The sequence below is a fragment of the Sinohyriopsis cumingii genome, chromosome 8, assembly GCF_028554795.1.
Source record: "Sinohyriopsis cumingii isolate HCF-2022 chromosome 8, ASM2855479v2, whole genome shotgun sequence".
Classification (NCBI taxonomy): Eukaryota; Metazoa; Mollusca; class Bivalvia; order Unionida; family Unionidae; genus Sinohyriopsis; species Sinohyriopsis cumingii.
The window spans coordinates 58,851,373-58,875,731 of record NC_142968.1 but is presented as its reverse complement, the minus strand read 5'-3'; the positions used below and the strand labels follow the sequence as shown (position 1 = coordinate 58,875,731).

At 33.7% G+C, this 24,359-nt stretch overlaps 1 protein-coding gene across 2 annotated transcripts in view; it reads left to right on the top strand.

The window, feature by feature from the left end:
* LOC149793619 (uncharacterized) overlaps positions 1–21,407 on the top strand; it is a 68,363-nt gene extending 46,956 nt beyond the window's left edge. For both annotated transcript variants that reach the window (XM_089967587.1, XM_089967585.1), the window contains 4 exons: positions 3,673–3,821; positions 4,746–4,803; positions 6,802–6,883; positions 9,247–21,407. In XM_089967587.1, coding sequence (XP_089823713.1) covers positions 3,673–3,821; positions 4,746–4,803; positions 6,802–6,883; positions 9,247–9,354 — 397 coding nt within the window. In that variant the 3' untranslated portion in view covers positions 9,355–21,407. The remainder of the gene's footprint in view (positions 1–3,672; positions 3,822–4,745; positions 4,804–6,801; positions 6,884–9,246) is intronic.
* The last annotated feature ends 2,952 nt before the right edge of the window (positions 21,408–24,359 follow it).

The following is a 24,359-nucleotide window of genomic DNA, read 5'->3' as shown; positions in this document are numbered from 1 at the left end:
CTTCAGTCATTTCAAATTTGATGATGTTTGAAGTACTTGTTCAGCAGGTTTTTTTTAAAGGGCAATTAATGACAGGGTAATTTTTCTCATAAATTGTAATGATCATTGCTTAGGGAGTATACAAATTTTAGTGATTTCAGATTTTTGCTTGACTTTCAAGCTTTATGAAAATGTACATTTTAAAAAAAAAAAAAGTCAAAAGCCCAAACAATTTTTTAGCAATTATTCCTTAGTTTTAGTGATTCTGATACAAGATGGATATATAGACGCATGAATGCACATGTAGCCTAGGCCACCTGGCCTGCTTTAGCCTTGAATGCAGTCAGACTAGTAAATGACAAGTATACCCAAATTTGGGGTGCTAAGGCAGGTAATATTTAATAATGAAAACAAACCATGTCAAGTTTAAGGTAAATAAAAGTACAGTTAATATCAGTTAGAAAGAATATTTTAAGATCAGGCTCTGCGTGTGTCTGTGTGACATTATTTTTGTATGTCATGTACATTATGATGTCATTATCTTGATAACTGCAACACTTATAGGATGAGATCAGAATGTATCTTACTGATGTAAATGATTTGAAAGGGGTGTGGTTTTTATGGTATTTTCCCCCGACTGATATCTCCAAATTCTCTGTACAGAGACACTCTTGGAAGGTGGAGTATAATGCATATGAGACATGGGGTTCTGCAATACACCATACCTAATTAAAGTTAAAACAGGTCCCAGATTTGTGTTAATAACACAGGACATATTTAAGGTTAAAACAAGGCCCAGATTTGTGTTAATAACATGGACATATTTAAGGTTAAAACAAGTCCCAGATCTATGTTAATAACACAGGACATACTTAATGTTAACACAGGTTCCCAGATTTGTCTTAATAATGCAAGACATAAGGTTAAAACAGGTTCAGATCTCTGACATGGCTTTGTGAGATCACTGTAAAATGAGAGTCTGGTAAAAGCCTGAGTTTTCCTCTTAACACCAGAATGAGGCTTTCTCAAAATTTGCAAAGTAATTTGATTGGCTGAAAAGATGAGGTGAGATCATTTTGCTGAGATGATATAATATTTTACCTAAATGTTGGCAGTTTCATTGGCTGATTGGGGTTAACCTCCTGCATCTATAGATATTTAAAAAAAGAATGTTAAATAATATCATTTTAAACTTATCATGGAATTTAAGTTTGAATGGTCACAGAAAGTGTAATTCGATAAGTTTAGAATTAGCAAGAAATGTCTTTGTAGTTGTAAAAGATTTGACTGTCGTGCATTCTTTGATTAACGACATTCATTTAAGCATTTTACAAGATTCTCATGAGAATCTGGTTGAATTAGACTAATGAAGCCTGGTAAGACCCTCATGGTTCAGTGAGATTAATGGAGCCTAGACAGACTCTTATGAGAGTCCGGTTGAGTAAGACTAATGGAGCCTGGATAGACCCTTATGAGAGTCAGGTTGAATGAGACTAATGGAGCCTGGATAGACCTTTATGAGAGTTTTGATGAATGAGACAAATGGAGCCTAGACAGACATTCATGAGAGTCTGGTTGAATGAGGCTAATGGAGCCTAGACAGACCTTCATGAGAGTCAGGTTGAATGAGACTAATGGAGCCTAGACAGACTCTCATGAGAGTCTGGTTGACTGAGACTAATGGAGCCTGGATAGACCCTTATGAGAGTCAGGTTGAATGAGACTAATGGAGCCAGGACAGACTCCCATGAGAGTCTGGTTGAATGAGCCTAATGGAGCCTAGACAGACTCTCATGAGAGTCTGGTTGAATGAGACTAATGGAGCCAGGACAGACTCCCATGAGAGTCTGGTTGAAATGAGCCTAACGGAGCGTGGATAGACTAACAGGTGCAATAGTAGAATGTCAGCTATCCAAATTTTTTTTCTTTCTTGTTTCTCCAGTTTGTTCCATCTTTATGACCACATCAATAGATACCAGTCAATCCTATTTTTTAGATTAAATTCTGCCATAATGGTTACTTTGTCAGATTCAGAATTCCGATTTAAAATAAAATTTATGCAGATACAACTTGACTCCCAGACTGCTTCAGTGGCCTAGTGGTTAGAGAGTGTGTCTGGATGCAGGAGGATGCAGGTTTGAGCCCCAGGTGAGTCATACCAAAGACTTATAAAAATGGAACTAACAGCTGCCTCGCTAGGCGCTCAGCATTAAGATGTTAGTGTTAGGACTGGTCAGCCTGGTGTCAGGATAATGTGACTGGGTGGGACATCATGCTACATGTCTGTGGCATGATGCCCCAGTGCTAGAGATCACTATAAACTACCACACTGCAGACATCATTGTGATATGACTGATAAATTGTTAAAGCTATGTTAAAAATCCAAATCACAAACACACACTTGACTCCCAGAATATGTAGATTACTGTCATTTTTGTTGTGAAAGTATGCCTTGTAAGTGCTTATATCACAAAAACACTTAAATATTTATTAATCAGAAATCACCTGAGAAAGTTCAGAAAGATATAAAAATACAAATGACTGATGAGGAGTATACTATGATTAAGATATGGCATATACCACAGAAATTCAAAACGTAACACAAGGCATCAACAGTGGACAAATACCATGCCGTTGTAGTCTTTTCTTGATGGACTAAGCTGTGTCACATGAGGAAAAATTACTGTGGGAAGCATGCTTCAATTGGCAGGAACTTTAAATCAGTACAGTATAATGATTGCAATAAATTCTTGGATAAAATTTGTTGTTGTTGTTGTTGTAGGGTTTAACTCCATTTTTCAGCACAAGATAGGCTATACATGGCGGCCAGTATTAATGGTGGAGGAAGAACCCGGGTAAACCCCGGAAAGAACCACCGACCAACGAGAAGCTACTGGCAAGCTTTCTCACATACCAACATAGGCCAAACCCGTGACTCGAACCCATGCAGACAGAGGTGAGATGGCAGTGATCCGTAATGGTGAGCACTTTAGACCACTCGGCCACTTGGGGTCCCTGGATAAAATTTGAATTCTTATGTTCAGATTATGATGATTTGTCAAAGCAGATGTTCTTATTTCATGTCAGTAGGGATTGGCATCTTTAATTTACCTATTTCATGTTTTTAGGGATTCACGTCTCTGATGTACCTATTTTTTATCAGTAGGGTCTGGCATATCCAGTTTACCTGTTACATGTAGGTAGAGATTGGCATCTGTGATGTATCTATTTCATGTCAGTTGAGATAGGCATCTGTGATATACCTATTTGATATTAGTAGGGCTTGGCATCTCTGATGTACCAATTTCATGTCAGTAGGGTTTGGCATCTCTGATTACCTTTTGCATGTCAGCAGGGATTTGCATCTGTGCATATCACCCTAGCTATCAGGGTTGCTATAGTTTTGAACTGACCCTTCATAGCTTGTACATATTTAGATCTAAGTACAAGCAGAAATACTAATAAAATTGGATACAAATTATTTTATTCTTTTAAATATTGTAAATTTTTAAACTAACCTTTCAAGATTTCATTGTCAAGGCTGATTTATCCATTGCAACTTTCTGAAGAAAACTTTTTATGCAAAGTTATAAAAACATTCTGTAGAATTGATTAAGAATAATTAAAAGTGTAAGTTTTAATTTCTGAGTTGTATAAGATATTTGTGATCAACATTACCAATTAACATTTCAGAGAGAAGAAGGAGATGAATAACTTCATCACACTGCTGGACACAACACTGAACCTGAATAAGGAGGAGGACAAGTCTGACGAAGAACAGGAGATAAAGAAGGTGGACGTGGAGCAGACGCCACTGATTCCCAGAAGCTCCTCCATGCCCAGTAAGTTATACCTAATAATCATCTACAGAGTTAGAGAAGGCAGTTTCAAGTAATTTAAGAATTTCATATGTTATTTATGCAGCTTTTTCATCCATACACAAAAAGTAAACTTCGGAAGGGAAGTATTTAATTAATTTTCAACTTCAAGGACCTAGAAGGATAAATACCTGGAAAATCGTCTCCATGTACATAGTTAATTCAGACATGTCTGATTGGTTAAATGCAAGTCATTGCATGAAAAATTATGATATACAGGGTTTTGTCTTGGATTCCAGTTTCGTAATTCCTATAAAATTTTTAATGGAACTAAAAATAAGCATTGTTTGCAAATTTATGTAAATCCATTCATTTTTTTGTTGGTATGCATAAAAGTCTAATTGTTATAAATACCATGCATTTTTGTTGTTGCATTGCATGACAGTACATTGTGGCACTGTCTGAAAAAATCAATGTACCAGTCGTTAATGTAATTGTTGGATGCAGAGTTCTGATAGCTTACCTTATCGATGCATGCCTTATGGTCCAGTTCTTAAAATCTGGAAAAGCAAAGATATTCACAATGTCAACAATATTTCCAGCAACATCAATCAACTTTATATTAATATAGCAAGCGGCACCAAGAAGATAAAAGCCTCTTTCAGTGAGATCTGGAAAAAGACAAAATCCATGGCTGAAAATTAGGGAGAAACAGGATTATTTTTTATTATTTGAAAACTGGGAATAATAACTCATATAAAATACAAACTTGAGAATGCTTACATTGGATTGTCATATTGAATTACACTCATACCAACAGGCCATTAACATTAAGCAATGTATAATTGTGTACATATGGTGTGTTAACAGGGGTCTATCAGTCTTGTGGACACCTTTTTCTCACTGTTTTCATAAATCCTGTATTGAAAAGTTGTCTGTTATTTTCAGGTGTGGATACTCTATGCAATGCTGATAGATTAATGGCAAGGATTACAATGTTACACGAGTATGTATAACTCTTTACTCCCCATCATAATGTGTGATAATTTTTGTGGATGATTTTCCTTTGTTTGACATAGATTTATGGAGGCTCTTTCATCAGTGCAAATTTTCAAAAGAAATTTTTAAAACGAATTCAAACATTTATATCTTATGTGAGCCTTGGTAAGCAAAGGATTGGATTTTATTTTGCGAGTTTCATAAATTTAATTGGAAATGAGCACAAATGAAAGATTCTATTTACCATACCATGAGTTGATATCATGGGGGTTATTAGCCTTCATGTAAATAACACAGTTGTCATTTGATAAAGAGGTAAAAAGGTTTGTCTTGACACAGCTTACCAATATAGCCATAGCTACATTAAAAAGAAATTTTAATGCCTCAGAGTTTCAGAATCTGTGTTTTTGATTAATTAATTGCAAAAAAATGTACTGGAGATCATGGTAGAATTTTTGAAACTGAAGTCCAGGATCTACAGACAGTGCATCCAGCTGGGTCAACTCAGGCAGGGTTTGATTGGTGAACATGAGAGTTTTGTTCATTTTTGATTGGGTAACATGAGAGTTATGTTTAAGTTTTGAGAATGTGAGAGTTGTGTATAAGTTTTGATTGGAGAACTTGAGAGTTGTGTTCAGTTTGTGATTGGGTAACTGGAGAGTTGTGTTCAGTTTTTAATTGGGTAACTTGAGACTGGTGTTCGATTTTTGATTGGGTAATTTCAGAGTTGGGCTCACTTTTTGATTGGTAAACTTGAGAGTTTTGTTCAGTTTTTGATTGGGTAACTTGAGAGTTGTGTTCAGTTTGTGCATAAGCAGTGCCTAGAAACCAAATGTTTAAGTGCACCAGAAGTCACAAAGTTTGCTAATGTTTTACTATGTTGTTAAATCTCATCACTGAAGTTTCTGATTTGTAAAATAATGAATACATGTAGGATTATATAGAAATGAAGAGTCACACTGATGATGTCATTACTAGCTTCAGGTTAACTATTTCTTGCTTGCCATGTCACAGTCTAATTAGTTGTTTGAGTAAAAATTGGGATTTTGTTCTTTGAATGAAAAAGAGCCTTTGATCATAATGATAATACAACAAAATATTAAAGTATTTTGCTTAATTTTCCTTTTTATTTTTATTACAATTTCCAACTTATTTAGATGGGTATGTATGACAAATGGAAAATATGTTAACTTCTGTCATTTATATTGCTATCAAAGATTTATTTCAGAAGTCCAAGCTTGGAAAAGAATGTCTGCAGTATTCTTAGTAGTTAAAATAAAGTTGAGATCATGATTAGAGATCCTAGAACTCTGAGCTTGAGTTTTCAACATCATCCAGTCTGAAATGACCTTTCAGCATCATCCAGTCTGAAATGACCTTTCAGCATCATCCAGTCTGAAATGACCTTTCAACATCATCCAGTCTGAATCAACCTTTCAGAAGTGATGTCATTTGTTTTATTGGTTGAAACAAAATCGTATGGTCAAACACATGCTCAAGGGCATAAAGATCTCAAGGTCATGGTTTCATATTTAGGAACCCAGAATTCTGATAGTGGAATCTTGACAGACCTTTAGTTGTGAGTTGATGTACAATCACAATGGTTCTGACCTTCCATGGAAAGGTTAAATTTTGGGAAAGGATTTTCCAGTTTATTTTTATGCCCTACTCCAAATGTAGTTGAGGTATATGATACTGTTTCTGTAATCCTTCCACCTGGTTGAGTTTTGCATTCTGTCCAATTTTTTCACTGTGGTGGTATATTCATGTTCTATTTTGTACACCATAATGGCTCCATTATTATCTCTAATGAAGCATATAACTCTATATGTTCTATTCAAAGTTTAACGGGAGCCATGTTGGTAGAGTGAATGACTAAAAATCCAAGAATTTTGGGTTCATTATAGTCAATAATGTTTTAAAAGTGAAAGTAGCAGAAACAAAATGCCAAAATCAAAGCTTTGTGAACATATATAGTAATGTGTTGACCATATTGATGTTTCAGGGACTGTATAAAAGGTGTTGGCTATGAGGTACTTAAGGAAGCTTATGATATTCTGAGCAGAATTGAAGAGGATGAGGTTGAGGTAGGTTTTATAATGTCTTTTTTTGTTTTCTTTAAAGTTATTTTTGGAGTTTAAATTTTCTTCTATCCTAATGCACATAATCTGGAATTAATACTGTATATTCTTTTATCAAGAGAAGACCAAAATGCACCATTCATTGACCAAAATGCACCATTCATTGACCAAAATGCCCTCACTGACCTCATTTAAAGATTGAAATAGGATTTCATATCAACTTGGTTTCTTGACTGAAACGCGTCCTCAAATATCTGATCATGAAAAAAATTGTTTACTTTAGATAATAATGGTTCAAAAGCAAAACATATTTAGATTAAACATACTTGTTTGCAGGAAAACATAAAATATATATTAGAATATTATGTCATTTATGGAAACCATTTGAGTATGAGTATTCACATTTCATAAAACTGTGGACATCAATTTGTGGCCAGACATTAGAATGCATGTAGCATTTCTGGACACACTGACAGACTTATATGCTGCTCTTGACTAATTGGTTTGACTGTGCAACCCCCCCCCCCCAACACCTTTTTTAATTCTAAACTCTCCAAAATGATCTATCATTGGCACATGTCTTGCTTCTTACATGATGTATTAGAGGAAAGTGACCACTAAAATATGCCTTTAAAATAATTATTTTCTTGGATCTTAAAGCCATGGTTCCTTACACCTTAACATAAACACTTCTGAGTATGCATGTGCTTTATTCAACATGAACATGTTGGGAGAGAGAGAGAATTCACCTCTAAAGTGAAGAGTTCATGACATGTTGTACATGAGCTAGCTCTTTTAGTATAATCATGTACATGATACGCATATTGAGTTTGACATCATTATAGTTGTTATAATGAGTTTTAGCCTCACAAAATTTATCCAGATAATCAGATTTTTAAATACACATTGTAGGTGTTGGATAAAATATTTTATTGACTCTATAGATTACACTAATTATAAAAGAATTACATTGATTTCATGCAATTTACTTACTTTTTATTGCTTATATAATAGATATCTAGATATTTGCATATGAAATTTATTTATGAAAGTCCAAAAATGACCATTGAGACATGAACCAATCAGATGAATGATCACTTTCACATGTTCTAGAGACAGGGGAGCATGTATTTGTCATATTTAAGGGGTTCAACATCCATGATAAATTGTGTGACTGTGATTGTCACATCTGTAGGGTAAAAAAAATCCATTTAAAGCATCCAAGGGAATTCTGGGGGAAAAAACTGTTCTTTAGATTTTCTAACATTAAAGTAGTACTGGGGTGGTCACTAGTTTGGTGTTATATATATATATATATATATATATATATATATATATATATATATATATATATATATATATAATATATATATAATCACAAGCAATAGCCTTTGAAATATACTGTGTCTTTAATGATACACATTGGTATGAGTAATTTATTTTTACAGGTAATACAATAAATAACAGCTTTTTAGGGATGTTAGTTAAAAGTCCATGGGTACAATTTTGTTATTTATACAGTTTTTGACAAGGTGGAGTGTGGAAGGATGCTGGCTGCAGCAAAGTCACAAGTCTTACAGTGAGCACATTTTTTAAATGGTAGCAAATTTTTTATAATAGTAAGAAACCCAGTCATGGCCTGATTTCAAAATAATGACATACCATGCATGTTAATGCACTGACCTAGTGAACCAACAATATTAAGCACTGTTGGAGTTTTAGAAAATTCAGTTTTCTATTTGTGCTCCAATAGAGTGACTGGAATGTTGCCTAGGTATACCCATTGAGATACAGAGCAGAAATTTGAACCACAGATAGAAAACTGAATTTTCTATTAAAAAAATTCATTGGTATTTTATCTCCTTCATTTTACACCAAATAATAGATTTTTTAAGTTGACCAATGCATTTTCAGCTGTTTTTACCAGGAAAAATTATATTGTCAACCTTCTATTTAGCAATTTTTTTAAAAGTATGTATACAATATCTGTATAATGTTCAGTATCAAATACTGTTCAATGAGAAATATTAGTGGATAATGTGTTCTGTTTTTTTTGGTGGGCCATGAATATCCAAAAAATTAAATCAGCAAAAAAGGTTTATGGACCTGTATGTATGGTTTAACATGCTAGCACAGTCCTGTCTATATTGTGCCAATTAAAAGTAAATTAACATTGCAGGAGGTAAATATTTTGATATCTGCAAACTTATCCACATACTTCCAAACAATATCCCATCAAATATTTCTGATTTAACAGTATTTGTTAATTTAGCAATTGCTAATGCAGTTGCTACTTTGTAAGACATTTTCTCAAAGAAGGATGCAATTGTCTCAAAACAAGCTCAACCAGTCACATACTTGTTTTTCAGCCCAAGTTGATGAAGCTGATGGGGAAGGAAAAGTTTGATCTGTATGCTGGCAGGATTTGGCAACTGAAGTTCTGTGAAGACATGGCCAGAATTGGCATTCCATCCTAACATTGAACTATCTTAGAGACTACATCATTTTTCAGTTTGTATCATAGCCCATCTTGTATTATAAATTTTTTTTATGTGCATATATCACATCAGAGCATTTAGACTTTAAATTACATTATATTATATTTGTACTTTATGGACTTTGTTTCTCTTTTCTTGAACTACCACTGTCAGTTTCCTAATAATTACCAGCTAATCTGTCCTTAATTCAGCATTATAAGATGCTAGGAGTTAATGAATAGGAACAATCATTACAATTTGTTTGAAGAAGAATGGAAGTGGGATTCCTCAAGGAATTTTCTTTTATCACTTCATCAACCCCAGGGTGGTTGCAGTAATTTCACTATTTTTCAGTATGTACCAATTTTCAAGGGTACTAGTATTCATGGAGAACCACTTTCATTAGGTACCATTAATGATGGAGTATCATTATTCATGGGGTACCAGTTTTCATGGAAGACCAAGTCTTGTAGATTTCATGGTTGCCATAAACCAATAATATACAGACCCAATGAACCCCTTCCCAAATCCACAAATTTAATGACCCAATGAACCTTTTCCCAAAATCCATGTTTTTAATGACCCATTGAACCACTTCCCAAATCCTCAAATTTAATTACCCAATGAACCTCTTCCCAAATCCACAAATTAATGACCCAATGAACCTCTTTCCAAATCCATGATTTTGATGAACCAATAAACCCCTTCCCAAATCCATGATTTTAATGACCCAATGAAACCTTTCATGAATATACAAATTTAATGACTCAGTGAACTCCTCCCCAAATCCACTAATTTAATGACCCAACAACCCCTTTCCAAATCCACAAATTTAATTACCCAATGAATCCCTTCCCAAATCCGCAAATTGAATGACCCAGTGAACCCCTTCCCAAATCCATGAATTGAATGACCTAATGAACCTCTTCCCAAGTCCACAAATTTAATGACACAACAAACCCCTTTCCAAATGCACAAATTTAATGACCCAATGAACCCCTTCCTGAGTTGACAAATCAGTACTAATGAAAATGTTATTTTATACCAAACTCAAAAAATTGATACCCACAAAATACAGGAGTTCAGAGTTCCTTGAAAGCATCTATTTACTTCCTACTTTACTTTTAACTATTTTGCCTAGGAAAAGTTGTATCATATGTGTATCATTTATTATATGCCATTTAGGAGAAAGGCTTAGGTTAGACAAGTGTTCAGGAAATGTTTTTTTCCAAGAGAAGTTTTAATGTATTTCTATGATATACATTACTGCCAGTATTAATACTGTGTCAAGGATTTTGTGAATCCCGTCTTGCAGTAACAGTACTCACAGATAATTCATGTTTTGTTTCCACCAATTTTGGACCTCAAAATGTCTTTTGCAACCTGCTTGCTTGAAACTTTGACCTTGGGGTCAAGGTTACAGTTAAAGAAAATATGTGTTAAAGTTTGGTAAAAGTTTTCATTTGCTTGTATGTAATAAACATGCAGGTACTTATGATGTATCAATGGCACACAAAGCTGTTCATTCTAAATATAACCTTATGTCCCAGAGGATGCAAGGTGATTGCACTTAATTATTGTTGGCAGTGTTATATACATTCATGTATCTGATAACCAACTCGTTTTTAGATCACCAACTCAGGTTCGAAGATGGAATCCAACAGTCCTTATTTTACACAAATTGTAGCAGTAGGAATCCTTTGGAATGTGTCTGGAATATTATAGATTCATGTTTGAGCCAAATTGAGTCTTGTCTTTTGTTCGTCATAATTCCAGATTAAGTAGTAGATTGCACAGCACATTTTTTAAGTTGATGCAGAATAATTGGCTTAAAATTTGTTTTCAAGTTACTCAGCATGAGCATGGTGTTTTGATAGAATGGAAACATATTAGACTTTCCAGAATAATAAAAGCTTATTGCTAGAAATGGCAAATTGTTCTTGAGCCATTGTTAGTGACAGGTAAAACAGTTGTCACCTCTTAAAAATACTTTCATTAAGATTTTGGATTAAGGTTTTGAGCATGGGCTTTTCATGCAAGTCCAGGCCATCTTGCATTGGATTGATGGTAGGTGTAAATGTTGTAGAAGCATGTACTGTTACTCTTATCTTTTGGTTGGTGTGATTAAATTCTGCATTCATTTCCATTTTCAAGCACTTTTGTTTGTGTTATTAAGGTCTGCATTCACTTCCATTTTCAGGCACTTAGACTGTGATTAGATTTTGCATTCATTTCCATTTTCAGGCACTTTGGTTTGTGTGATTAAATTTTGTAATTATTTACATCTTCAGGCACATTGGTCTGTGTGATTAGTTTTGCATTCATTTCCATTTTCAGGCACTTTGGTGTAACTTTCTCTATTTATATATATATATATATACCTGGCAGATACTTGCTCTGACATTGTTAAATTTAACTGGTATGTAACTGTCACTTTCTTTCCATTCTCTGTTTTAGTTAACATTTCTCATAAATTTAGTACCATGTCATAATTCACTGAAGGCCTCCTACTCTTTCATTCTTCAACTGCTGCTTCAAAAATGAATATAAAATACACATTAGACCAACAGTATAGTTGAGGGGATTACCAACAATTTGGTGGACAGGAATACACCCAAAATTTGATGGCCAGGAATACACCAGCAATTTGGTAGAAGGAATACACCAATAATTTGGTAGACAGGAATACACCAACAGTAAGGTAGACAGGAATACACTAACAATAAGGTGACAGGAATACAACAACAGTATGGTGACAGGAATACACCAACACTTGGTAGACAGGAATACAACAGCAGTTTGGTAGAGAGGAATATACCCACACTATAAGGTTTCAGGAATAAACCAACACTTTGGTAGACAGGAATACACCAACAATAAGGTGACAGAAATACACCAAAATTATGGTGATAGGAATACATGAGCAATTTGGTAGACAGGAATACACCAACAATTTGGTAGACAGGAATACACTAACAATTTGGTAGACAAGAATACACTAACAATTTGGTAGACAGGAATACACTAACAATTTGGTAGACAGGAATACACTAACAATTTGGTAGACAGGAATACACCAACAATTTGGTAGACAGGAATACACTAACAATTTGGTAGACAGGAATACACCAACAATTTGGTAGACAGGAATACACCAACAATTTGGTTGACAGGAATACACCAACAATTTGGTAGACAGAAATACACCAACAATTTGGTGGACAGGAATACACCAACAATTTGGTTGACAGGAATACACCAACAATTTGGTAGACAGAAATACACCAACAATTTGGTAGACAGGAATACACTAACAATTTCACTATGATTTTATGAGGTTGACTCTCACATGCCTGTTGTAATTCCCTTTTTTTAATCTAGATTATTTGCAGTCCTTTCCTGTCATAATATTAACACTCATTTTTGTGAATGAATCTTTAGCAGTATGCAGCATCCTTGACTAGTGCAACTATGTTTGATACCTCAAACAACAGGTCTTGTAAAATAAAGTTCCAACATGACCACTTCAATGAAGGGGATACACAAAACTTACAATACCACTAACTTGTAACTGATGCATAATATAACAATGTTTTGAATTATTTTTGTAACATCACTGTTGTTAAATAGCACATCTTCAGCTCCAATTGGTAACACAGCTGAATCATTAACATTTTATAGAGTTGATGAAACCTGATTTTTCTCGCTTTCCTTTATAATCTCACTCATTAAAAAATGATTACTTTTGCTCATTTTCATTCTTATACTCATTAAAAAATTATTTCAATTTTCTTTTGGAAGTTTCACCTGATGCATGAAATATTATTTTTTTTAAAATATTTGTTATAGGAAAGGATATTATAAGTTAGATGTTGTTTCTGACTCCTTTGCTTTATAATATAAACCAAATAGCAAATAGACTTTACACTGAGCAAAGCGCAAAGTGAGAAGCTTCACTTCTCTCACGTGCATGGACAGTTGTCTTCTTTATGCCAAAGGGAGATAATTTGGACAGTTGTACTCTTTGCACCAGAGGGAGATAATTTGCATCAACTCTCAAACCACAGACTGAAAAACTAATTTTGTACAAAATTTAAATAGAATCACTAAAATAATAAAGGAAATATAGTTGTGTGTGTGTGTGTGTGTGTGTATGTGTGTGTGTGATTGATGATGTCATTGAACAGTTAGTAAAGAATGATAGTTTTGGGCTGTTTCTTTCAAAAAGTGGCAGTAGGATAAATGGACTGTGAAGATTTGGTGTTATAGAAGTTAGATTTCTTTGTATTATTACTGTCAGATCCTTTCTTTATTACATGCATAAACTCAAAGATCAAGCTGAACTGAAAATATTTTAAGAACTTTATTAGTTTTAATTAGTATAGGACATTCCGATTTAAGTTTAGAATCACTATCATAAATTGGTTTAAAGTAAAATATCACGTATATCATATTATCAGGGATTTTCTTTGACAAAGAAGGTACAGTGTGTACATCTAAATTTTGAGCACCTTCCACTTTTAATATGCTGTAGCTTTTTACCAGTCATTTTTTTATGTGAGCTAATAGTATATTTATACACCATTGTTGTATTTCAGCTGTGTATTGATTAAGAACAATCTATCATTAGTTAACATTTCTTTGCCTGCATTGACATCAAGTATTGCATTTACCTGGTCAGCTTAAAACTAGTCTTTTTATACCATGTTTGGAGAAGAGTCATACACAAAATGTAAAATGTTAATGTTCTGAAAATTGTTTCATTGTAAAGATATGAATATCTGAGTCATAAAAGAACATGAAGAAAATGTTACATGCAACAAACCGGGTTAAGAGACCATCTTAATTTCTTGAAAAAAGAATTTGTTGTTAAATTCTACATTTCATTTTTACTGTAATTGTCAGATAGTGCATGATAGGAATTGGTGTTTTCCCATTGGACAAACAGTTGTACCAGTAATATATTCAGATTCAATGCAAGTGGAACACAGTTGAATGAGTTTTCTTTTCTTCATTTGACTGTCTGTTTAACTGTGTATGAGATGTTTGTATTGGCACATTTCTTTGTTTCATTTAGTATTAATTTTTTTAATTTTTATATTTAATTGTCAGTTTTATTTTGTTTAGATGTTTTTATTGGTACAGTTAAATGTACACTATATTCATTTTGAGGAATATTGAGTATATTACAGTTCAGCTTTCCATTACATTTACCTTTATTTGCAATTAAATGAAAGTAATGGGCATTTGTTAATGTAGAAAATTGTACCAATTAATATATAATGTGTTTCACATTATTCTGTATATATCCTTGGTGGTTTCAGAGTTTAAGATTGAGAAAATGAGTTAGTTCCAAGCTAAATGAATTATCTCCATATTTTTAAATACTCATTTTCCTGTTATCCCAATTTTGAAAACTTAAATTTACCTACCCAGTGTATTTCATCCATCTCACCTAAGACTAATGGGGGAGGTGAAAATCTTGGAGGGGTGGAAAGTGTTTTAAGTAGACACGTTACACGTTTCCTTTCAGCATATTTATATATGAATCTGTATGAGAAGTACTGTGTTGAAAATTTTAAATGAACTTCTGACTGTTTCATATATGAGATGTTTTTAACAGGAATTTTTATTTTCAAGATCCACAGGAAGATTTTGTATCTTATGCGTTTGTTTTTCATTTGAGTCATTTTTATGTCCACTTTGAATACCTCATGCCTTTTTTGTAATTATAACGTCTTTTGAAACTAATATGCACTTGTAAAGGGTTTACACTTATTTCAGTGCATTGTAAATCTTCAAAATGTATTATAGGTAGACTGGTTCTTTGAATTAAATATATTACATGGTGGGTTTATTGACCAGAAATAAAGAGCAGTGGCACAGCCAGCAGTCATAATATACATCACATTAAATGAATGCAACATTTGTAGAATTCATCCAGATGGCAGGTATATGGTTCACCTGACCATAAATCTAAGTGAGCTTATGGTATTGCCATTTGTCCATTGTGTGTTATCCATTGTTTTATTAACAATTGGGGGCCCTGATTATGGATCATTGCCATCCCACCTCTGTCTGCGTGGGTTTGAGTCTCGGGGTTTGGCCAATGTGCATATGTGAGAAAGCATGCCAGTAGCTTCTTGTGGGTCAGTGGTTCTTTCCAGGGTTCTCCTGTATAAGGAAGTTGTATGTTATTGTCAGAAATTTTCCATAATACAATTTTTGAATCGCCATTGATGAACTGCATGTGTCATTTGTTGCAAAAGTTCTTTCTGTGTAATTATGATATAGTCATTTGTCTGTCTAACCTGTTCATGTTTTATATTTATTCATGGGCTTAACTATATATACACATTCAGTTGAGTACCATGACTCTAGGTCTAAAGGTCAGATATGAAGGTCACACTGTCCTCATCAATTAGAGGTTAGATAGTTTTTATTTCAGTGTATACGTACAGATTAACATTAATGTCTCATGTTACACAGTTATATGTAGAAAATATCGATACATGATATCAAAAATGTCTAAGTATCATGGACAAACCTACCCCAAAATGACCATGCATAAGCTGTTTACCATACATCACAGTTGAGCTTTGAATCATCAGGTTGATGCAGAGCATCATTTTGGTTGACACTTCTATATTTTGAATAGATTCATTATGTGCCATTATACACTGTTTTCATTTGAATAATATTACACATGAATTACCAGCCAAGTTTTAAACAGTTAAGGAAACTTGTTAAAAGAAGAAAAAAAGCATGCTAATAAAGAAAAGAAAATTTGTATAAATTCAATATTTAAAATGATAGGCATAATTTTAACAGACATTTTACCAGGGTACTGTTAATTCCTTTTTATTCTTTTCCTTTTTGTGTGTTCAGAGTAAAGTTAATTCTTTTAGTTCCTTTGTTAAATTCTCACAAATCAATGTCAGTTACATGAGGAAACTACGACTAAAAATACAGCATTTGAAAACTATGTATGAAATTTATATTTCCATAAAGTCTGATTAGGATATTTCAATAAATAAAGTTTAACTTTAGACAAGGAACCTGTTTAAATCTGAAAAGATCATAAACAAAAATGTGTAGACTTCTGCTTAATTTGAATATTGATGTTCAGAGTTATCTGAAATCAAATTTTGAGTTGAGATAATATGAGATACAAAAAATTATTACTGACCTTTGTCTCTATCTTTTAATTGAGAAGTCCTTTAATTTTTATACTGTCCATTTTGTCAGAGTTCATAATATTTTTTTATTTGACAATCATACAAAGTTTTATGAATTTATATTCATCTTTCACATGAAAGATCTAATCTTTGCATAATAATGGTCATTTGTCATCATTTGTAATATCTTATTACACTCAGACACTTAAATACAGGTCATTTGTCATCATTTGTAATATCTTATTACACTCAGACACTTAAATACAGGTCATTTGTCATCATTTGTAATATCTTATTACACTCAGACACTTAAATACAGGTCATTTGTCATCATTTGTAATATCTTATTACACTCAGACACTTAAATACAGGTCATTTGCCATCAGTTGTAACATCTTATTACACTCAGACACTTAAATACAGGTCATTTGTCATCATTTGTAACATCTTATTACACTCAGACACTTAAATACAGGTCATTTGCCATCAGTTGTAACATCTTATTACAATCAGACACTTAAATACAGGTCATTTGTCATCAGTTGTAATATCTTATTTACACTCTGTGCTTAAATATATTTAATTTGTCATTAGTTGTAATATCTTATTACACTCAGACACTTAAATATAGGTCATTTGTCATAAGTTCTAACATTTTATTACACTTGCACCACTTAAATATAGGTCATTTGTCATCAGTTGTAACATCTTATTACACCCAAACACTTAAATAAAGACCATTTGCCATCAGTTCTAATATTTTATTATGCAGCTAAAATATAGGTTATTTGACATTAGTTATAATGTTTATTACACTTCCACCATTTAATATAAGTCATTGCCCTCAGTTGTAATATTTTATTATACTCATAGTACTTACAAACTATTGAATTAAGTTATTTCCTTAAGCTTGAAAATGCACTGTCTTATAAGTTGAGTCAAACCTCATACAACAGAGACCTTGATCTGTGCCAGCAGATCAGGGTCTATGCTATTTGTTATATTGGTTCCTTTTAACAAACTCAATAGTCTTTCATCTGCCAGCACATTATGTGACAGCAGATCTAAATCTCTGCAGTTTGCAGTTGGACTCGACTTTGTATATACAGTGATTCTTTCTTTTGATTGGTGACATTTTTGAATAATTATACAGAGAAAAATTAGAGTTGTAAAATAAGTTAGATTGAAGTAGAAATTTTGTTGAATATATTATCATTAGCTTATTTACTTGATACATTTCTAAGATGATTTATTACAGAGGGCATGTAAATTTATCACTTCATTAAATCTTTTTATGAACCAGTAATTTTCAAGTTTGGTTTATCAAATACATGTTTATTTAACATCATTTATATTCATTGTGAGAAATTCTTAAATTTTCTAAGATTATTTATGCTTGACTGGCTATGTAAATTAAGTAAATTAGGTCACTGTGACATAATTCTGTGTTTTAAGAAGTTGCCTGAAGTTTTATTGAGGTCTTAAAAGAGTAATTGCTGGAGAACAGTGATCCTATTTATAGAGATACCTTTTGTAAAGTATGCTATTTTTAGCAAATATGTCATTTTTTCCCCATGATTCTTGCTTAGGTTATCATCAAGATTAGGTATAAAAGTGACCATATTTTGTGGCATAATAAACACATATTAGTAGCAGTATAACAGTATGCTGATTTCTAAAGCCATATTGCCAGTTGTCACATTGTTTTTCTAAAGACAGGTTGCCAGTTGTCACATTTTCTTTGGAATTAGTTTCACTTGCCAAAGAGAACCTCCTGTTTTTTTATTGTCATGTAACTTTCATTTATCAATAATAATGGGGGCCCCGAGTGGCCGAGTGGTCTAAAGCGCTCTCTGTTACGGATCATTGCCATCTCACCTCAGTTTGCGTGGGTTTGAGTCTCGGATTCAGCCAATGTGGGTATGTGAGAAAGCTTGCCAGTTGCTTCTCGAGGGTCGGTGGTTCTTTCTGGGGATTTCCCGGGTTCTTCCTCCCCCATTAATACTGGCCGCCATGTATAGCCTATCGTGTGCTGCAAAATGGCATTAAACCCTACAACAACAACAACAACAAATCAATAATAATGCTTTAATGAAACAGAAAAATGAATACTACAAAGTAAACTTATTGAAAATGATGTTATTTGTCATTTGGTTATAGATCATGTGATTATAGATCATGTGATTATAGATCCCGTGTTTAACATTCATTTCATGGATGCTTAGTTTTGTTCTTTTATCACCTTGTTTTATTATATGTTGCACTTATGATCTATATTCATGATAATTTACTTTTTATATTCATGTGGTTGTGTCAGAAAGCTTGTGAGTAGCTTCCCCTGGGTCATGGCTCTTCACAAGAAGCACTCAACCAACTTTGGTCAGACTGTAATAGGGAGTATCCTGGCACAGAGTGCTTTCACTATTGTACAGAATGAATCTACGATCAAAAATGGCTGTAATTACTATTTTTTTCTCAGAAACTGATCAGCAGATAGGTTTTTAAATTTATACAAATGATGCTAATTCACTATCAAATATGGCTAGTATAAAAAAAATGGAAAAAGTGGACCATCCATTAAATATCATACTCTCAGAAACCACTAAAATTAACTTGACCAAATTTTACAGACAGTATTTTGGCAAGGGTTTATAAATTCATACAGATGATACCAATCATGCAACAGGTATGCATGCTGTTACTAAAATTAGAAAACCCTTTAATAACTTCTAAAACCACTTAACAAACTTTGCTGAAATATCTACCTATTGCTTGAACACATGAATGCCTTTCAGAATATACAAATGGTGCTGTTCCAGCATTATAAATACACAACCTTATTTAAAATAAACCGCTTAACATAATTTGACCAACTGTAACACAAAGGTATCTGACATGGGGATCTGTAGATGTTGGATAAGTTGTGTTGATGTACTGTCAGATATGGATGAAGATACAAACAGTAGATGAACCTTGAAACAGTTGTTTATATAACATATGCATTCAACAGAATTGGAAGACAGTTCAACAGGAAACATCATACTGACCTAGATTTCTTGTCCAGTTGCTACTACATTGGGCTAATAGGCTAATGTCAGGTGAACAATGCCAGGCCTACCTGGGCCTCCTTTTTAAAAGCTGTCTGTTTAAGGAAGAAAATGTTATTGAAGGAAATTGTTCCTTTCATTCAGCATGATTTTAGGTTGTATTAATTAAGCTAGTTATGTTTTTCAAAATATTACTACAGAATTATTTCTGTATTTCAAATGGAGTGGAACTTTCCAAACTGGACATTTTTGGGACCAAACATTTTGTCCAGCAAAGAGAGGTTTAAGTAATATTTACAAGACATTTTTGGAAAAGAAGTATGTGATCAGTTTGCATGAAAGACTGTTTACATGTATTCCAGTTTTCAGGAAGACATTTTACACTGGGGCCAGTTTGCAGGAGGGACTGTTTATTTAAGGGCCATTTTTCAGGGTGACAGTTTGTACCAAGGCTAGTGCATGGAAGTTTTACTGTATAAAGAATATTTGCACAAGACAATATCTTTTTAGACCCAGCTTGTTTGGGTCAAGAAAACTTGAATAGTTTTGAGTGTTGTATGTAAAGATGGATTGGGGTTGTTTCAGTTTTATGTATTTTCTCTAAATCTGCAGCAAAGCAGGATTATCTACACACTTTTCTGTACTATTACTGCCTACCCCATACTTACACATATATGCATATATACCCAAGCCATAAAGCTCTGCATTCAGGGGATGGGTTCATATTCCCCAGCTGTTGCTCACACTTGCAGACCAACTTAAATCATAACTCAGTGTTTGAGGTCTCGGTCTCAAATAGAGAAGTAGGAGTTGTGCAATATCAGTACACTCATTTGAATGGGGGGGGGGGTAATTATTGGAAAAGCATTGGGCTAATAATGCTTCATTATGAATGAGTGATACACATAAAATACATTCATTTCTTTCATCTTACCTTTATTATATGGGTTTAAACTGTAGTTGAGAGCTGTGTGCAAATGCTTGTGGGTTTTGTTGTTCTGAGAATTTTGCAATTTAAATCATTGCATGTACAAACAATCTTGAACATAAGACATTGTATTTTCTGTCAAAGAGAAAACTGTTTTATAATGGTTAACATAAAATGAACCATGGATGATGTTATGTGATGTTGTGCCATGATGGCTTTGTCAATGTTGATGGAGACAATGAACCATGGTGATCCATATTCCGTTTACTTTTCTTTTAGTCCAGAAGCCATGAAAAGTCTTTTCTCTTGAATATCATGTAGTGTTTTGGTGAAAATGTTACATTTTTTCTCTTTAATGAGATGACTTAGAACCACAGTAAAGAAGTCTGTAATCTGCTGATGACTTGAATACAGTTGAATAGTAGTACATCAGTGAGATGAAAATGGAATCATTTAGATAAAAAGGAAATAATACATCAGTTCAGGTGAAGATGAAATAGTACATCAGTCAGATGAAAATGAAATAGTACATTAGTCAGATAATGTATAAGTTTAGTATAAGTCAACAATTTCAGATGTAAATTTGTTAGGCCAGGGATAACACATCGTGAATGTGTAAATAGTATATTAATGTATAATTATTTATTAATTTTATACAAGTCCACACCCTGGTTGTTTCTAATGATCTTATTGTTCTGTAATATTATTAGAAATCATTTATTCTTGCAATGTTCAGTACATATTGTTCAGGAAATATTTATCCCAGTTATTTTCATGTTATATTCATGTTTATTGTCAATTGCACCTCAGCCTACTGACTTACATTTAATATTAAACATGTCATAGAGTAAACTAATATTGAATAAAATAGAGAACATTAAAATAAAACAATAACACCTGCTTATGATTTCTTTTGCTTTAATGTGTATTGATATTGCAACATTGTTTCATCAGTATGTCAGGCCATCTATTTTATTTCCATCTCCCTAGCTTTTAATATGTCACAAGCATTACACCTTATTCAAGGGTTTTAATTTTGAGGGTTCAAACAAGGTCAGAGATCAAGGTTACTGGCACCTGTATAGAGTTGAGTAGTAATAAATTGAGTCATACTTTTCATATGTAGCATTGCTTTCAGTTTGATGCAGTAATGAACAGAATGCAATTTATCGCTTGATTTGGAAATCTTAATATTAAAGGTCAAGGTTACATAGATCTCCAGATCTTTTGAGCAAGTTGTTTTAGGATTTCCTGTCATATGTCAAATACATGTTTTGAAGTGATCTTGGATGTGAAAATAGAGTTAATCTTAGAACAACACATATGGTGTGTTACACTAAACATGTTCCACCATCTTTGTTCTCATCCACTCCTCCTTCAGAGGTGCTGTGAATTCTTAGCTTTAAAAGGATATTCATACACAATGTTCTTGTTATGACAAGAACATATTTTATTGCCTGTCAAGAACAGTCAAGCCAAAGATGTGCCCAGGGAGTTAATGGGATAACATGAGTTGTGTATATTACAAAAAAAAATAATGGCATGTATGGAGAGAAATCTGCAAGAGCAAACAACATGTTGTGTTCCTCTCTCATGAAAAAAAGGGAACATGTTGATTATATACAAATAAATACTCTTAACAGTGAATTTGATATTATTAATGAGAATGTAATCTTCACTGACACCTGAATCTTAAACCTAGAATAATTGATCATTTCTTGTTTATATTTTATTCAATACATCTGTCCTCTTTTAAGCTGGATCATCAGGTGTTCACAATAACACTGACACATTAGATTATGTCATAATCTATACTTACGAATGAGTTCCACTCTCCTTCCTTTTTATACCCCACCATAAATTTTGAAGGGGCATGTGTTACTATTGTCCTTCCACGTGTACTGTACATGTATGTTGAAGGGGCATGTAGTGTTACCAGTGTCCTTCCACATGTACTGTATGTGTATGCTGAAGGGGCATGTAGTGTTACCAGTGTCCTTCCGCATGTACTGTATGTATATGTTGAAGGGGCATGTAGTGTTACTATTGTTCTTCCACATGTATTGTACATGTTTGTTGAAGGGGCATGTAGTATTACTATTGTCCTTCCACATGTACTGTACATGTATGTTGAAGGGGCATGTAGTATTACTATTGTCCTTCCACATGTACTGTACATGTACATGTATGTTGAAGGGGCATGTAATATTACTATTGTCCTTCCACATGTACTGTATGTGTATGTTGAAGGGGCATGTAGTATTACTATTGTCCTTCCACATGTACTGTATGTGTATGTTGAAGGGGCATGTAGTATTACTATTGTCCTTCCACATGTACTGTACATGTATGTTGAAGGGGCATGTAGTATTACTATTGTCCTTCCACATGTACTGTACATGTATGTTGAAGGGGCATGTAGTATTACTATTGTCCTTCCACATGTACTGTACATGTATGTTGAAGGGGCATGTAGTATTACTATTGTCCTTCCACATGTACTGTACATGTATGTTGAAGGGGCATGTAGTGTTACCAGTGTCCTTCCACATGTACTGTATGTGTATGCTGAAGGGGCATGTAGTGTTACCAGTGTCCTTCCGCATGTACTGTATGTATATGTTGAAGGGGCATGTAGTGTTACTATTGTTCTTCCACATGTATTGTACATGTTTGTTGAAGGGGCATGTAGTATTACTATTGTCCTTCCACATGTACTGTACATGTATGTTGAAGGGGCATGTAGTATTACTATTGTCCTTCCACATGTACTGTACATGTATGTTGAAGGGGCATGTAATATTACTATTGTCCTTCCACATGTACTGTACATGTATGTTGAAGGGGCATGTAGTATTACTATTGTCCTTCCACATGTACTGTACATGTATGTTGAAGGGGCATGTAGTATTACTATTGTCCTTCCACATGTACTGTACATGTACATGTATGTTGAAGGGGCATGTAATATTACTATTGTCCTTCCACATGTACTGTATGTGTATGTTGAAGGGGCATGTAGTATTACTATTGTCCTTCCACATGTACTGTACATGTATGTTGAAGGGGCATGTAGTATTACTATTGTCCTTCCACATGTACTGTACATGTATGTTGAAGGGGCATGTAGTATTACTATTGTCCTTCCACGTGTACTGTACATGTACATGTATGTTGAAGGGGCATGTAATATTACTATTGTCCTTCCACATGTACTGTATGTGTATGTTGAAGGGGCATGTAGTATTACTATTGTCCTTACACATGTACTGTACATGTATGTTGAAGGGGCATGTAGTATTACTATTGTCCTTACACATGTACTGTACATGTACATGTATGTTGAAGGGGCATGTAATATTACTATTGTCCTTCCACATGTACTGTATGTGTTTGTTGAAGGGGCATGTAGTATTACTATTGTCCTTACACATGTACTGTACATGTATGTTGAAGGGGCATGTAGTGTTACCATTGTCCTTCCACATTTACTGCATGTATTTGTTGAAGGGGCATGTAGTGTTGCTATTGACTTTCCACATGTATTGTACATGTTTGTTGAAGGGGCATGTAGTATTACTATTGTCCTTCCACATGTACTGTACATGTATGTTGAAGGGGCATGTAGTATTACTATTGTCCTTCCACATGTACTGTACATGTATGTTGAAGGGGCATGTAGTGTTACCATTGTCCTTCCACATTTACTGCATGTATTTGTTGAAGGGGCATGTAGTGTTGCTATTGACTTTCCACATGTATTGTACATGTTTGTTGAAGGGGCATGTAGTATTACTATTGTCCTTCCACATGTATTGTAGATGTATGTTGAAGGGGCATGTAGTATTACTA